The following is an 18,083-nucleotide window of genomic DNA, read 5'->3' on the forward strand; positions in this document are numbered from 1 at the left end:
GTGCGCGGTAATGCGTAATGGCATTGATGTGTTATAATGTGATTAGGGTACGTTTACGGAGCCGCACTTTGATTGCGAAACCGATCCCCGCTGGTTCTCCCCTACGAGTTTCTCTTTTTTGTTTCCGCCCACCCTTGCTCCTTGGAAGGTCGAAGGGTTTTCGGTAAGCCGATTCTAACGCTTGCACGGGCAAACCCTCCAACCACTAACGCTGCGCGAGCAATGTTTTGGTCGAACGTATGGCCACTCATATCAGGACACAAACCGACCGGAAGGATTCGGAAAAATCGATACGTTAAATCTACACACACCCACGGACACGGTCGGCTTCCGCTGATCCGCGAGCGGAAACCATCGGCCATTGACGGACATTCATACCGTTAATTGGACACGAATGATACCGGAAACGGAAACACAATCACACACACACACACAGGCATACGTCAACAGACGCCCAGTCCAGGGCAGGATTGCTGAAAGCTCGTTAAAGTTCGCACGGCTAGCGAACACACACGCACGAACCATGAGAGTCCATATTTTCTCCATTAAACAGCAAATTTTTGCAATAATTGTGGGTTTTATTTTGTTTCCTTTTTTTAAATTTTCCGACCAACAGCTCTATGGGCCAAATGTAGATTATTAATAAACGAAGGGTGAAATTAAATAGAAATTAAATCACTCCCTTCGCACTTACCCCCCCCCCCCTCCCCAACCTCTTCCCCTCGACGGTGTAACGCAGCTGCAGTCCACGCAGCGTGTGTGTAGGCAGACAATTGTCGACAAATTATTAACAGCGAAATTGATTTAAGATAATCGACGGTGACACGGATAGGTAATAAATTTTACCTTCCGGACTACCGCACTCCCAAAGCCCTTTTCCTGGACGCCTCATTCAGACAGGTTGATTCGGAGTCGCATTATTACAGGGCGCGGCAATGGGCGAGCTAAGTTTGACACGCAATTCCATCGCGTCCTCCCATAAATTGCTTTTTTTCAAACAGTAACGGTAACTTTCCAACATTGTGACAAACTCTTCGTATCACCTCTACACCTCAAAATAAAACTAGTGGTGTTTCAAATATGTTTATTTACTAGAGTACTTTAGATACATGTTATTTACAAAAGAGCAACCAATTTATCTTTAATTCTACATACATTTTCCAGCATATTAACCTAATTTAATTTCTTTAAAAATGTTAGTTTAAATTTTCAAATACCATCAAGAAAGTATTTAGATTCCAGTTTAGTTCCTCGATACAACTTTCCAAGTTTTCCATCAAATCCTCAAAAAATGTTTATGAGATTTGAACATGCTGAAAACAATTTACACCTGACTTAACTTAACTGAGTCTGAGATTCTTAGTTTTCTTCAAACACTGCAAAAGAAGTATTTGTTAAAACATGGTCATCTTTAATCTACACGATGCTGCGAATAGAACCAACGATGGGGTTGTACCAAACATTATGTTTTCATGAGTTTCTTTCCATGCATTTCCCGTGATATTACTTTGAATACGATTCACCAGAAATCTTTAGGGTTGCCCAATGTTCCATCTTTGTGGTTTAGCTAAAGTAGTTAAAATTGGTTAGAAAAATAAAATTTCAATTAAAGGATTTTTGTTAGGCTTAATGAGGTGAAGTCTTCTAACATAATTGTTGTTATGGGCATCTGATGTCACCGTATCAAAATGCAAAACCGTGAAATAAGTTACTGAAAATAATGGCTATTTTTATCGTCTTAAATCACACCGTATTTAACAGCTGGGGTGAAAAAATCTATTTTACAGATTTTTAGCGAAACACCGTCTAACGCATGTCATTAAATTAACTTGGAAACACTGCGAATATAATTAACACGCATACGACTCAAGATGACGTACTATGTCCTCGCGTGAGACTTTGCTACAAAACGAAAACGTATCCTAACCTAAACTCGATACGCATTGCGACGTTGAAGTTGAAGGACACTCCCGATCGTCCGCACGGAGAGGTCAAACGGAAATCGCAATCCGCGGGCTGCTAACCGGTTCAACAATCATTATCAATCATTCGCCATTCTACCCGAGCCGAGCGGCCCATCATTTACGCTCAATAGAGTCCGATTCGGACGTCGCGCCGAAACCGGACTCCGAAGGGAAAAACCTAGCGAGTTCGTCGAGCTAGTTCTTCGTCGTAAAGAAACATCATCCGTAGATTGCCATCGTAAAAGCAAGGATCAGGCGCGGATGTTCGAGCAGCCGCCGAAAGGATGAATCGTCTAATGGGTATCCGTCGCTCATTAAATCGACGTGCTTGCTTCGATGCCGCCACGGTTCTGGGTATCATTTAAGGCAGTACCATTTTAGGAGTGACTCAATTTAAAATTCTGTAAATTTTTTCATTCGATTGCGCATCCAGGGAAAAATAGGAAAGATTTAATTTTTTTTCCTACCTTCAGTCCTAGGGATAGAGCACCCGGGATCGTCAACGGAAGGAACGTTCTTGAAGTAATTGCACTAAACCTACCTGCGCATTCCCCCTCAGACCTCTCAGCACCTCGCAGAAAATTCTTCTCCACGAAGTGCAGGAAACAACGAACGACTCTGAGAATTTATTCCTTCGACGATTCCTTCCATCATCATCAGACAGAACCAACTGGCCGTGCAACTCGAGTCTTATGGTCGCGCAAAGCAAAAACAAACTCATGGAAACGGATCATCATCGCAATCTGAAACGCCCTCGCATTCTCCCGGGGACGCTCCTGGCGGCAGATGGAATGAAATAAAATTTATGATCAGTGAAATTAAACTCATCGCCGTGCCGTCCACTGGCCGTCAATCTGCCGTTCCCGGGGCATGGGAAAATCGCGACACCGGTGGAAAATCGATTTCGATCTCATCTGCCCGCTCCCCTGACGACATCTGTCACTGTCATGTTGATTCAGCGCGGCACTCGCAAAGGGCGCTCGAGCTCATTATTATTACGTTCGTTTTCATTGTTGAACGAGTATTCTAGCGCACGCACTCACACACACACGTGCACAGATCAGAGCTTTCCCGGGAGCGTGCTTTTCGCATGGCAAAGGTGAATCACGGAAAATGTGCACCTTACTAAATATTTACTTTTTTATTGCAAACGTTATCCATCACTTTCGAGCATCCGGGAAAAGAAACACTACTCTGTTTGTGAACTGGAATCAACAGAAATGGGGAAGAAACAAATCTGTCACAATTCATCTACCGGCTGAGGTGGAACTTTCCTTGAAATATTTGTGAGGGAATATTTTTAGTGGATTACCTTCCAGAATCACCTCCGGCACGGTGAGCCGTATTTTTGCCACCTTCGTCCGTTATCGCGATAAAGCGCTATGTGTTTGGTTTCCTTTATTCCATCGTCCCGTGTTTCCCATTTTCATTGTTTAGGTTTCCGAGAGAATTAAGTATTTTAAATTGAGCTTCTCGGCGCGACGCGTTGGTGCTTCCGTTTGGCTTACGCTTCGCCCGCAGGGAGGAATTCGAGCCAGCAGCGGTAGGATTTTCCCTGGCGCGTGAAGGCAAGAAAATCGGAGCGCGATCCAAAACACGCACAAGCCATAAGTCTCCACGTTTTTGACGCCGCCCGAGACGCCGCCCCGGGGAATTCGGAGATTTGGCTAAGTTCGGCACCCGAAACCCCGAACGTTCGCCCGGTCGCAGCCGGGCAAACAATCCAGACCATCCGGAAGAAGGCCCAATCCGAACAAGTATCGGAGCCGAGGAGAAAAGGGCAATAAAAATAAATTAGCTGTAGCGATCGCTGTGGTTTATTTTACTTTATTTTCACCCGCTTTTGTTCATCCGCCAGCCAGTGGGGTGGGGGGGAGCGGGGGAGGAGGGTTGGATTTCCTTGTGACCTTTCTCACCCACCGTGTTCCCCGTTGCCTGGCCCGTCCCCAAATTCACAGCATTCCTTCCGAATGGTTGATTCGATGAAAAACGGTTGGCAGGAGAGATTTCCAGGCGCCCAACAAAACGCCGGCCTTCTCTGTTGCAGACTTAAGGATGGAGTATGGGTACGGGGGGCAATGCCCCCCACCTCTATCCCACCAAAAAGGGCTCCTTAGAAAAAACGGAGCCGCTAATACGGTTGCTACACGTTGTTTATTGCGAAATCTCATCAGCTCGCTTAATTTAATACCCACCGCTCATTCAAAACCAATTCAGCTTCCAGCTCGAGCGCCCACATGTTAAGGGCCCACAAGGGGAACATTTTTTCCTGCATTTTCCCTGTCGTTCCACCCGCCGGCTGCCACCGTCCCCTGGCACGCCGAGTTCCGGTCGCAGCTGGATGGAAAAATGATTGCCAAACAGCAATGATTTGTTCATGCGGAACGGGATGTGTGCGATTGGGGGAGTGTTCTGGTGCGAGGAGGCCACTTAAGGGGAGAAGGATTTGTGAAAACATTATGCGAATAACGTTGTTCAAACACAGAAAAGTAACATATTATCCTTTTGAAGTGGAAGCTTAACCCCGATGTGTACTCTGCGAAGAGAGTCTTTTGGTTGAGTTTTTAATTTTAACTAAGGATGTTTAAATATTATTAAGTACACAGTGGATTAAATGGAATATGTTTAAAAATAGGAATCGTTTTACCACTAAGCCGAATCATTTTATATCGAAGTAAATAGCGTATTGTGAAGAGAAAAAACAATTGAGACGAATAAACGCGTTGTGACACGGAAGAATTTGTTATTTTTCTCATCACATTTAATTAACGTTAAAAATGCACCCGACACTCAAAACATTTCGAACGTAACAAACCAAAAACCCCAAAATTACCCCTTATTGAAACGTCAACGTTTATTAACTCCCAAGTGCAAACCGAGCGAACAAAACTCCCAGCGGAATGCCATCAGCAAGCCTTCAAATATTATGACACCCGACAGTCGGTTTTAATTAGCCTGTTAATTGATCGGCGAGGCATCGATCAAAACACTGTCCCTGCGCGAAAAGCCCAGTGGGCCGGCGGAATGGCACCGAGTACCGTTCACCGACTGCGCCCTCAGAATGCGATGCAGTTGGGTGCAGATGCAGAAACGCAACAGCCTGCCGCACACCGTGTGGGCAAGTCTCGGGCGCAGAAGTTATGCGAACCCCCGGCCGTTCCGCAGTGTGTCCGTTCCATGTCAGACAAGTCAACGCAGCGTCGCTGGCAGCTTCCCTCGCAGAACGAATCGGAGTGCTGTCATCGGAAGCATGCATAAATTTGTGCCGGAATCCGGTTGCCTTCTACGGGGGCGCGTACGAGTCGGGTGTTTCGAGACGATGGTGCGGACCTACCAGTGTTCGCGATAAGCGACGAACCGGTGATGTCAGTTTTCTCCGCAGCGGGGAGGGCTGAGCGAGAAGGTTCCTTCGATCGATAGTCTCCGCCTCGGAGCAGCATAACCAATCCGACGCGATGTCTGAAGCCCAAGATCGGACCCTTCGGGTGTACTGCTGCAGATCTGGCTGTAATGAGAATGTTGCATGATTTACGCCACCATTTCCACGTCACAGGCGTTGACCGGGTAGTGCAAGAGGAAGAGAGAGGACCGACTGAGGAATGCTTATGTAACTAGCACCACCCAGCACCACCAAGGTCCGTATCGCAACAGGTTTACCGGGTTTCCGCGATTCCGCCGACGGAGGCCACGATCGCAAACCGCATCGGCTCGTTACTTTTAATTTCAATAGCAAATGCCTCAAGATGCTGCCAAGGTTGAACGACCCCAAGCCCCGGGCGGGGCTGGACTGGACTGGGGCTCAGGCCACCAGTGAAAGGAATTTGCGGGAGGGCCGTTTTTCCTTTTTCCACAAACCAAACCCAAAGCCATCGGTTTATTGAACACAAACGGCACGGGTTCGGGATGAACGGGTTTGATTCCGGGCTCTCGCCTCCCCGAGCGTAAGACATCTGACACTTAACGATGACAATCATCATCATCATCATTACCGTCGTCGTCGTTCTGCTGAAAGAACGTAGTCTCGCGTCGCAAATCAGGAGCTACCGGATTGTGCATCTGCAGAAGCCACCGATGCCAGCGGTTTGTCAAACGATTAGCGGAGCAAGCGCTCGGACAAGTTTCCTTCGGCGTTCGGTAAGCAATACGCGATGGATGCGCCGGCGGAAACCAAGAGTATGAGGATGAAAAATGTTTGCTCTGCAGCTGCACGCGAATCGACAAATGAAGCAATCGGTGCGGCGAGCGTAATCATTATCTAAACATGGCATGTTACACATTCCTCTGTCCAACCATCGTTCAATCTTCCTTCAATTGCGGACCGAAAAAAAAACACTTCGAGGGAAAACAGCAACAATTTATTTAACTTGGCGACGGTTGGTTGTAGTACAAAACGCTGCTGGATACCGGATCATCACGCGGATAAACATTGACAAATAATAATGCACTAAACACACGGCAAATAGATTTCCTGGGTTGATGGAAATGATTGATGCCTGCATTAAAATCATTTTCCGATTATCCTCCGAACTATCATTTGTCATTGGTGTAATTATGATAAATTATGTTTGGTATTTTGAAGCAATGGTTCTATCTTTTGTCTTACAATTATGTTGTTGTTTGTTCTACTTGAATGACGCTTTTATGTTTAATACAATTGTTGCAATTTCCAACAACTTTTCCAATAAATCACATCTGTACTTAAACGCCTGCAGTTACTCGGTTTTATGAACCACTTCTGCTTCCCTGCTCCTTACAACTGCGTAATTTTATGCTACTACTTTAATAACCCTCATGCCCCGTGTTTGCGTTGTTCATAAAACACCGTCCGTCCTACGAAAGGAAACGGTGTGCGTAAAACAGTATGCTTTACTGCCATCGCCTGGGGTTCCATCCTCATCGCCGCGAATCGCTGACCGTCGTGAACGATTATTAATGCACCAGACATCTATTCGATTTCTTCGGCGTGGCCACCCTCTGGCATTGCCCGAACATTCCACGCAGTCGATGAACTGAGCCACAACCGAACGGAAAATAAATACCAACCATCAATAAGACCGCTTCGGAGGAAAACCTGCGCGTTATGGTTTGGCGGTAAATTGATCTTGTCGATGCGAGGAATTGCTGCTGCAATTTATGATTTATTTCCACAATGCACTCGGTCAAAGGAGCAATTTTCCATTCTTTCCACAGCCCCACACTTGACAGGTGTGCAAATTTTATCATGCTGTAACCCTCACGGTATGACAGTCTGACGACTCTATCTAGTTTTCCAGCGAGCGTCACATCACAGGCGGTCCGGATAAATTAAATGTACCGAGACAAGCATCGTTCTAATTATTTTCCTTTCCGTAATTCCTTTTGCTAACTTCATTTTACCACCCGCGATCGGGTTCGGGTTCGTTCGAGACACATGATACGGTGGTTCGCAGTGTTGTTGTGCAGGGCCCAGCATCAACAGACAAACACCGGCGCAAATGATAACGAGCGGGGAAAGATTAATTTGACAGTTCACAAGAAAATTATCATCTGTCAAAGGGAGTTTTGCGGGTAGGTGGGGGAGGATGCGGTGTAAATTAAGAGAACCAGAATGCTAGTGAAGGGGATGAAAAAAACCAACAATCCAACCCCGGAACGTGGGGACAGAGAAGGGATGAAAAATTTCTCATTATTTCCCCGGTCCGGTTGCGATGTTTTCCACCGTCAAACGCTCGGTCCGAATACGTTCTGCCAATGGGGTTTGTTTTTAATTGGTGCCCACCAGCTAGCCGGACAAGGCGGACAGGGGATCAGGAAGCCCTCAACGAAATAAGACACTACGTCCAGAATCCAGAGCGAGAAAGAGAAAAAAGAGATTATAAAAATGAGCCTGACGAGCGAAAAATACTGATTCTATTAATTAACTAACTCGGGAGTGCTCGGAAAATTATAGAAGAAAAAATCCCTTTGGCGGATCGTGTATCTTTTTGGTGATTTTTCCTCAACCCCATTTTGCTCCCACAACCGTTGTCTCGCTATTCCTAGAATCCTTTCCCCTCGCCCCCCACACCCCGAAGGATCATCGGCAATAAAACGAAGAGAATGAAGAAAAATCTATAAACATGTGTAAAAAGCACCCAGAATCTTATCTTGTGGCTCGCTGGGAACATCAAAAAAAACACTGATACCAGTGCTGGATGCTGCCATCCTTCTGCCGTATCTTCCTTCTTTCCCCCCCCCCCCCTCCCTTCCTTTCTCGTAGCCACTGCTTCTTTTCCGGGGTCCCGTTTTCCACCACCAGTTTTCTCGCCAGTGCGAAGAATGATGATACATTATTAACGAGAAGGATGGTAATTTTGCGCTGTAATCATAAAAAATAATTGCTTCTAATTTATGCTTTTTTTAATCTACTCGCCGCCACCTCCTCACCACCACACGGCTCTCCCGATTCATGATGCCATTAATTTCCCCTCGAGCCCTGGTTTCCATTTTTTTCTTGCTGTTGTTTTTCGTTTTCATCCAACCGCAACCATATCCTGACATTGACGCATCCTTTAAGGATCCGGCATGGTGTTGGAGTATTTTTTCATTTTTTCTATTTGAAGCTTTCGCTTCCAACATCGCTATTGAGCATGGATGCTGCCGCACTCTGCAAGTGCAATGCAATTAACTGCAGCTTCCTGAGTCAGCATTCTTTTTTTTCAATTTCTTGCATTCCCGTTCTCTGTTGTTTCTTGTCTATGCACAACCAAACCCGTGTGCCGGAGCTAACGCGCGTCTGCCCGGAATGTCGTGGGAGGCCGCAGGAAAAAAAAAACTCTGCGAGCGTCGGGAGGAAATGCTGCGGGAGGAGAAGTGGAGATCCATATTCAAATGACATTTAATTAGCTTCTCATTACGCTCGGGGAAAAACGACATGCATTTGTGGCGGATAGCAATTCCATCACAAACCGGATCACCAGTTTTCACCGTCCGATGTAAAGCTGAGTTGTGTTTTATTTTATTTATTTCATTTGTACTCCCACCGGGTAATAATTCATTCCGCAAACCACAAACATGCTCGCAAACGGTCGGACGCTGTCGTGCGCTCGTTGATGAGTGGATAAATTGCTAATTTTATTATCCTGTAATGGAAGCTAATGAAAACAAGCGGCCAGTTGACTCACAGTTGGGGGAAAAAATGCTGCTAACCATGGTTGCGCAGTGATTTGTACAATCAGGATTAAAACTAGGATGCTGCACCACGAATAACGTAAATTAACAATTTTCCATCGCTTTTCCTCTTATTACAGATAGACCTCTACTTCGTACCAGCCCGAGACAGGTGCTGGCCTTACGGAAGCCGAAGGTGAACGGCGGTACGGACAAAATGGCGGCGGACGGGCGGACCTTCCGGTCCGTGGCTCTGCTGCTGATGACGATGGCAGCACTGGCGACAACGACACAAGGTAACACTTGAAAAAATTATACATTTTTGTTGCTTGTACAAACCAAAACATGCGCAAAACAATTCTAACAATATAGAAAGTCGTCGTTAATTTTCATAAAAGGATCTATGTTCAAGAAGTAAACTAAAAATAGTGAAATCAATTGCAAACTTTTAAAGTTTACATCGATAACAAATGAAATAAAAAACTGAGGTTTTAAAGCAGCGCAAAACATGCGAAAAACAATCGGAAACATCTGATCAAGGCTATCAACTTATGTAATGAGAGATTTTCCGTTTCGCTTCAAAACAAACATTTCATTAAAAATGCCCGTATGCAAAACGACTGTCTGGGCCATGTTTTGGAGAGAAGGTTTCATCCTCCATATAAAAACCGTTCGCGCTGCTTGTACTTCAGCATTGCCGCAGACGGGTTGCGGCAATTGTACAAACGTGGGTACTCCGTTATGTCAATTATCATCCGGCCCGACACCTCCTCGATGCCGAGGAGCGCGGTGGAGACACGAGCAGACGGGCATGAGGCAGAAGATGAGACAGCACCAGAAGATATGTCCGACGGCGGCGACGACCTTGAGCGAGGCCACACTTTTTTGCCCCGCACACGGTAGCCAGCGTAAGATGATTATTTTCCCTTCCTGGCACAACGGGGGGCAGGAGGGCGGGCAGGCGGCGACGGTTCAGCAACCTGCAACCAGCCGGCGCAAGACATGTTTTCTTTATTTTTCCATCTGGCTCACTCACTCGGGGCTATTTATCACTTGTCGGGCCCTCAGCAGTCCCCAAGGGAGGACGAAGCTCTGCACGTGACGCGTAAAGTGACAACCGCCGTGGAAGCTAAAGGGTTGCGGGTGAAGAATGGCGACGAGGTACGACCGCACTTCACGCCGCATCGTCATTTGCAAGAAGAACAAGCAAATAAGCGCAAAACATAACCAGCGAGTGTCAAGTCAGGCGGAGGAAGTCATACCCGACGCCTTCGGTTCACTTAAGCATCATGAAGTGTTGATGAACCAAATAAAAGAGATAGTGTGACAAAAGTTTAGAAAAAAAGCTCGTGACAATTGAAAAAGTCATCCACATTTCATCCCGTAACACTTTTTACAAATAGCTGCAGCTTACAGGATGACGTTACGATCGCAAATGGCATCACTAATATGAGCTCAAGCTGATTTAGATGGACAAAGGATATTCACCAGGGGCCATTTATTATTCTAGCGAACACTTAATCTTCAAAGTATGCAACTTAAATATAAAAGCTTGTTTTATTACGTCTCCAGCTAGTTCAAAATAAACAAACTATGAAACGAATTCAAACAAAGATTGCTAGTAACTTTTTAAAATAAAGGTAGTTAGAATTTTTAATATTTTTTTCCTTTTAATTACTTTACCATCGTTTTCCAAACTATTTTAAATTGAGTAGAAGAAACGTTTTCGATTAGCAGTTAATTTTCCTCCTTCCCTTAAACCAAACAAATCTGTTGAAACCATCAAAACTAGTTTCTTTATCAAAAACTGCCTACTCTGGGACGTGACACACCGGTAATTAGACATACGCAACCTGTCCCATTTTTGCTTCTTTTTCCTATTCACTTGTTGTATTGAGCAAACTGCAAACGCAAAACCGCAAGAAAACAATACACCATTCTTAGTGTATCGTGCAAGGATTAGTGCTGGTGCACGTACGGGCGGGATCGGAAGGGTAAAAGACGCCATAATTAACCTGTCAAAAATGCTGCAATACCGGAATGTAATCCAGCCGATGCCCGGGAAAACCTGTTCTCCTGTCAAACGCAGCCACCACTGGCGGCGTCGACGTCGGGTCGAGAAAGATACCGATCGGCAATGTGACCCGAACGTCAACCCGTGGTATAGGTTTGCCAATACGACAATCTTCACGGCTGCGGCATAGGCGGGCGTTGGGGGTTATGGAATTGCTGGAACGAGGGTTCATCCATTGCGTTTCGAAAACACTGAAAGGACTTACGCTCCATCTCGCTCGGTGGGAAAATGGAACAACGGGTCCGTGATGGCTGTCCTAAACCCGTCCGAATCGCATAATGTAGGTGCATGGTAGGCAAGGTGATGCCATTCGCAACCGGACCGAACGGACACAGGGTCCATATAAAAATTGATATTTTTATTTGTCAGCTGCCCGCCCCAAACCCCGTTCCGGTAGCGAAGTGACATTGGACGTTCCATTTCGGTGTGCCCGACTTTATTTGTGCATTTTCCCTCCTCCTTTGACTGAACTTTATGCACTCTCCATCAACTGACGATGTGATGACACCACGTCAAACCCACTTGCGCACACACACACACCCCATGGTGCCATTTTTCCCTGACGTTCCAGTGACCATTCCCAGCGCAACCCGCTCGAACCATTATTTCCGTTGGCACTTCAGCGATCGATTTGAACCGATTGAAAATTGCATCTGTGTTGCAGAATCCATTTTAGATTCAAATCGACCGCCCTCGGTCCACCGAACATCTTCCATCCTACCGAACGAATCGATTGAGTACACACTACAGTCGAAAGTCACACACACACACACGCACGCCCTCTCACATTTTCCCATTTTCCTCGAGGCCAGCTTTTGCGCAAATGGACACGCACGATGGGTGGATTGGAATTCTTTTTTTCCAATACATTAAACCCACCTCCATTTCCATGCCCTCCCAACGCCGTTACATGCACCCAAGGGAGCGCGCCTATTGTTTCACTCTTGTGCGGCTCCAAGTGTGTTGGCCCACACGGGCCTCATTCGCAGGATTTGTTTTCGTTTCGAATGGGACGACTTCCGCGATGGGGTGGCCTCCGTTTTTTGCCTCGCATGATGGGAAAATATTATGAGTCAATGGAACGACTGATGAGAGTGAAAATAAACAAACGTTACCGGTTCAGCCTGCGTTCGTTCAAAAATCTATCGTCGCATGGAAAATGTTTTACTTTCGAAGGAAGAAAAAAGCAAACGCGCGCATAGAAGGGGCATAGAAAAGCGGGAAAACCGGAAAATTACGAAGTGGTGGAAAAAAATGGTTGAGCAGGAACTGACTACTCCTTGGCCGCAGCAACGGCCACCATCAACGGAGCCGTGCGTGATTGATGATCGTGTTTATTTGTGGAATAATATTTATCCATTTCTCCAACCCACACACTCCCAGACTGGCCCGTTCTGGGTGGGAAAGTACAAGGGAATAGGATACGGAGTTTGAGCTCCGGATGGGAAACGCGAGCCCGAGCTCAGCACGAACCCGTACGGATCGAATTTCATCCGTCCTTGTGATCCTGGCGGGTTTACGTTGCCCGATTGCAGTATCCGACCCAGGATGCCCACGGAGGATATCATTCACTTCAGCTGCTCGACGCTTAATGCACTCGGTCGCTCTTACAAGCGGCGGAGAAATGGCCCAACACCGTCACCATCTTGGCAGGGCAATTAAAACCGATATTTATTGCGGTTTTATGCAAATGCAATTGCTCATAACGATACACTAGCGAGAGGCATCCCGGTGTGCGTGTGGAATAGAGTCTTGGAGAAACTGCAGGAGGCCTACGGAGAGGGATCCGCCATTCCAGTGCACATTTGTCGCATGCAACAACGTTGTTGCGTCTGAGGTCGTTGCACCTCCCGTGGAAAGGGGGAAGGGAAAACAGGACCGGGATGGAATGTTTGCTCAGCGAGCGCAGCAAGAAATGACTTCTGTCAAACCAGTCCATTAATGAAGTCGACGTCGGGAAGGTGAACCCGGGACCGAGGGGACGCAACCCGGATAAGGGAGGAGTTCTGGAGGATGGACCAGAATCAGAACCGCAAGCTAGATTGCGTCACAACAACACAAAACGGCGAGGTCAGTCTAGGACGAAGGAGGCAATGGTACGCGATTAAGTATCGATGATGATGATGATGATGATGACGATGGTGATGGCAATACAATTAGTCCAAGGAGACAGATCGATGGAGACTCGGTATGCTCGGACATCGAAACACAATCTCTCTCGAAGCACTCTACAACATCGGTGCCCATGGGCCTTGAATGAAATGTTTTTGAAAACGGATGCAATAGTATGCGTCAGGCACTTTACTTTGAGTCTGTGCACTTCCTGCCATCCTGGCCGGAGGCGGAAAATGCGTTCCCATGAAAGATGAAAGAGAGAGATTTCACCACTGAACGCATCCGTTTTCCGACGGTACGGAGGACTCCTGCAATGGAACGGTGCGTTACGATGCGTTTACGAACAGTCTTTGCCGATGGACAGCGGATGTAGTTCCAAGACTTTCTTCTGAATTCCTCCTGGCATGAAGTACGGTTCAACTGACCACCTATTTTTTTCCTCAATTTCACATAAATATCATCAAATGTCGGGATCAAGGGAAACGGAAGCGTAATCGCTAGCGTAATCGTGTAATTTTGCGGCTCAATCTGTCAAAAAGAACTTGTCAAAACGTAAACAAACAAACCAATATCGAAATTCTATGGTTATTTAGCGCAGTTTTTGTATTTCCAATAATAAAGGACAAAATAATAGCAGTAGCTTCGAACAAGTGCTACAACTTATACCAAATTACAAAACATAAACAAAGCACAGATTACGCTTGGCCCAAATATCGACGATACAGAGACTACCAGCATTTACGATTGCACTAGCGATTACGCTTCGTTTACCGTTCGCTTCGGAGTATTTCACTTCCTACGCTGGTTTGTTCACTGCAGATCGAACAATTTCAGCGAATTTTCAACAAATAGCTCACTAGTCGTAAAATTGACTATGAGGTTTATACTTCAATTGCTTATACTGAACAATTACTACTTCTACTTGTTGACATCGGGAGAAACATTTCATTTACAAACAATTTCAAGAATCGTTCAAGAATTTACGTCCCTTCGTCTATAGAAATAAAAAAGTTTCTTCTCTGCATCTTGCCTAACTCCATTTTACCAATCTTCCCATGCCTTTAATCTTTACCTTCACTTCCCTGTCACTGGAGCATAAATTATCCGCTCAAGACCCCGTCCAGAGCATAAACAGAACAACCCCATGTTTACTCGACCCCACACAAGCGGATAGGAAAATTGAAACGATCCTGCTTATTATTATCATTTCGCATGCACTAATCCTCCCGCAACCATGATATCCTGCGCCGTTCGCTGTTGATAATAACTGGACTCCATAATCATGATGAGCCCGTTCCGTCAATTAGTGGCGAGTAAACAAATGAAAGCTAAATTAACCGTAATACGATCGTAGCACGATGTCCTGGCGGCCGTCGATCCTCGGTCGAGGGCGAGACACACCACGCGGATATCAATTTCCCAATTAACCGCAATCGCGTCGGTGTTGGTCTTCTTTCTTTCCTTCGCATGCTCCGCCGGTGCGGTCTTAACCCCCCATTCCCTTATGATTTAGACCTGCTAACTCACCTTGCTTGCGCGGAAGACCTGTTTGCCTGTTCGTAGAGACAAAAGACACACGCCGCCAAGACAGGAAGGACGGGATCACTCGCCAAACCCACCATCAAACGTCAGCGGCGATCAGTTTAACTGAGTGAAAATTAAAAAGACGACACGAATGAAGTGAAAAATCACACACCTTCGTCCACACTTTCACGGCCAGCAACCGCACGGGCTCGGTTCTGATAACAACACCTCGGCAACAGCGAGACAGGGGAGAGGGGGATTCATGCTGTTTTCTTTTAACTACATGTACATGAAACTCCTAGGTCTCTGCGGTTATAATAATAGTCCACTCCACCGGTCCAATTGAGGGTATAATTTCGAAACGATGATCATTATCATTATCGGCACGGCTGCCGTTGTGCGTTGCGGCCCAAACGCAGAGGCTGGAAGCTGCAAAAAGGACGGCTTCCTCGACCTTTATCAACCATTTAGCCACACGAACCGAGGTCCTCCCCCTTTCGAGTTCGAGCTCGACAAAACAACCTCAAACCACGAACCAGGGACCACGGGAGCGGGTTGTGGCGCTTTGGAGTTTATTATCATTGTAACTGTTATTACGATTACATTAATCCCAGCCATTGTCGACCTCGGGGCCGGCGGATGGAAGAAGCCAGCCATTTCAAAGGGCGGCTCGCGCTTTCGCTCCACGAGTACCCAATTTTTCCCGACCTTTATCTCACATCTGTCCATTCCAATGTCTAACGCCCTCGTCGTCGTCGTCGGAGACTTTCCTTTTCGGGGTAGTGGAGGAGGGGGCGGTTTTATGGTTCGCACCTGCACCACCCAAGGTCGCATTCCGCGTGCGTCGATAATTTTCCACCCGAAGCTAATCCCCAACCTTTCCAAGCCGAAGCCTTTCAATTTGACTTTAACGACGTTGCGCCGGAGAAAGGCGACGAAGCCGTACACATTAACGATAATGGCTCCGGATCATCGCTTCAGGTGTCAATCTTATCGCGTCCCTTGCACCCAGCTGCTGAGGGTGGGTTTCGGGGGTGGCGAAGCGGTCCGAGATTAACCGAGCAGGTTGATTAAGCCATTAAACGCCAGCAAACGGGGTGCTGCGGCGTTGGATAGTAACCTTACAAAACTAAACCTAACCTCACAAAGCGCCGAATGACTTCGCCCTCAGAGTTCTTACACTATCCCTGCCAGGGTTGGGGAAACTTTTTCGTCGAGGATGCTCTACTAAATATTGCCCAGTTTGCACACAAAAACCCCTTACCCAAACGGCACCCAACAGCCCCTTTCTTCGGTCCCTTTCTCCGGGTTTTTCCAGACAAAAGAGTTCCACGGAATCGCCGAAAGAGGATCGAATTGTGTTCGGCAAGAATGTGTCCTCCATTGTTTCGTTTTTGACGTTTGCCAAACCTTCGAAGGGCGAACAAGGGTGGAGGGAGGGGGGGGGGGGGGCAAAGGGTTCGCTTTTTATTTTGCCCCCTCCCGACCAAGCACTTACTTGCACACCACTTCACTCCATCTAATCGTTACACTTGACTCCACATGCCGGCATGTGGGTGATAGGTAAGTTTGTGCGTGTGTGTATGTGTGCCCTATCTCTTGTGCGGGTGTCAAAAGTTGCAGGCGAGCGAAAATCGTCGGCAGCTGTCGCGCATGGAAGCAATTAAGGGTTCAGAATTTCCACCCCAACTCCCGCATCCGGGGGAGCACACCCGCCTTTCCACCTGTCGAAAGAGTTTCTCACTGCCGGGCGGAAGTTTCCAGCAACCTCTGGTGCGGGTTAAAGTGGCGAAAAATGACAAAATTGAACGAAATGTGACAACGGCGATGAATTATAACCGATAATATTTATGGGCGTTCCTTAAACCCCAAAAAACCCGCCCCCGGTGCCCACTCCACAAAGGGCAATCCTAGAGGGAAAAGGGTCTGGCTGGAAAGTTTTTCATTACCACCACCAGCGGGAAATTTTTTCCTTCCCCGTTGTTGCGCAATCAAAATCGCACGAACAAACGGCGATGGCAAAAGGTTTGTACTTTTATGGTGCCCGCCCGCCCGCCCGCCCGCGGGGCACCTTTTCTTCTTCACCAACGCCAACCCACCCAATCGGAAAATGGCAACTTTCTATTCTTGTGCTGCCGTGTTTGTACGACATAATTCAAATGCTTGCACGATTCTTTTGCGCCGAAAAAACGAACACCGAGCCATGCTGGCGGAAAAGATGAATGGCGTTTGTTGGCTTCTGGTAAAGTTTGACGGGGAAATTGGTTTGGGTTATTTCGCTCTTATCCAGAGCCTCTTCGCTCATACATCGGTGTTTGTATTTTTTTGTTTGCGTTTTCTTCCTCTACAAGTTTGAAGAAAAGCCAATTTTAGATTTTTTGTGGGGTTTTGTTTCCATTGAAAAACAAGTTCCCGATTCCGGCAGCAGTAAACTTTTGTAATAATAGTTAGTTGTAAGAAACCATCTTTCAAAACTCCTCGGGTGAGCCAAACAATTTGTATCCGGTAGGTGCGAACGAAACTTATCCCCAACCCAAAACTGGCAAACAAATCACCTCTGTTCGATTATCCGAAGCATTTAGTGTCTTTAGATGTTGGTGATTGAGATGGTCGTGTTTAATGTTTCTATGCTACTACCAAAAAAATCTTTGTTTAATAATCCTTTGCGTACTCATTGTTGAACAATTTGTTTTTCCTTTAAGCCTCCGATAAATTTACGTGCAATTGATTTGCACGTGACAATTTATTATTTTTCAACATTTTACTGACACTTTTAATGACTTTTAAAGCACCAGCCTCAATGGCACGGCCCGCACGTCTGCATGTGCAATCTACCGAATTAAAACGCATCAAACGGCGGCATCACTCAAGCTCACAAACGCCGCTTCCCTGGTTGGGGCGCGGGGAGGGGGGAAACCCCCTATTTGAACACGCTCGCAACCGCCGGTACACGGGTGGGTTCGCGGTCAGCCATCCGATCGATCTCGGCCACGGTCCGCCATCTATCTCGCCATCGATCTATCTATCAGTGCCGATGCTGATTTATTATTCACATTTACGGATCAAAATACCATTTCGCTGGCCAGCGCAAACAGGCCATAAATCACCATCCCCATCGGAAGAGCCTCCAAACGGGATGGGAGAGCGGAAGAGAGAGTGGTGGAAGCGGGTTATAGTTACTGTTTGGCCGCGCGAGCGTTAAAATGTATTGTAATGCATTTTGCACTTGCATGGCCACCAAATCCCGTCCGAATCAGGGTCAGTGTGGAGGGTAGGAA

The 18,083-nt window shown here is 46.7% G+C and overlaps 1 protein-coding gene across 1 annotated transcript in view; it reads left to right on the top strand.

Annotated features, from left to right (window-relative positions):
• The window catches only part of LOC131284043 (mucin-2), a 101,334-nt gene that overhangs the window by 67,778 nt on the left and 15,473 nt on the right, over nt 1-18,083 (top strand). The window contains exon 2 of the mRNA XM_058312897.1: nt 9,233-9,388. Within this exon, the coding sequence (XP_058168880.1) occupies nt 9,233-9,388 (156 nt within the window). The remainder of the gene's footprint in view (nt 1-9,232; nt 9,389-18,083) is intronic.

The sequence above is a fragment of the Anopheles ziemanni genome, chromosome 3 (assembly GCF_943734765.1).
Source record: "Anopheles ziemanni chromosome 3, idAnoZiCoDA_A2_x.2, whole genome shotgun sequence".
Classification (NCBI taxonomy): Eukaryota; Metazoa; Arthropoda; class Insecta; order Diptera; family Culicidae; genus Anopheles; species Anopheles ziemanni.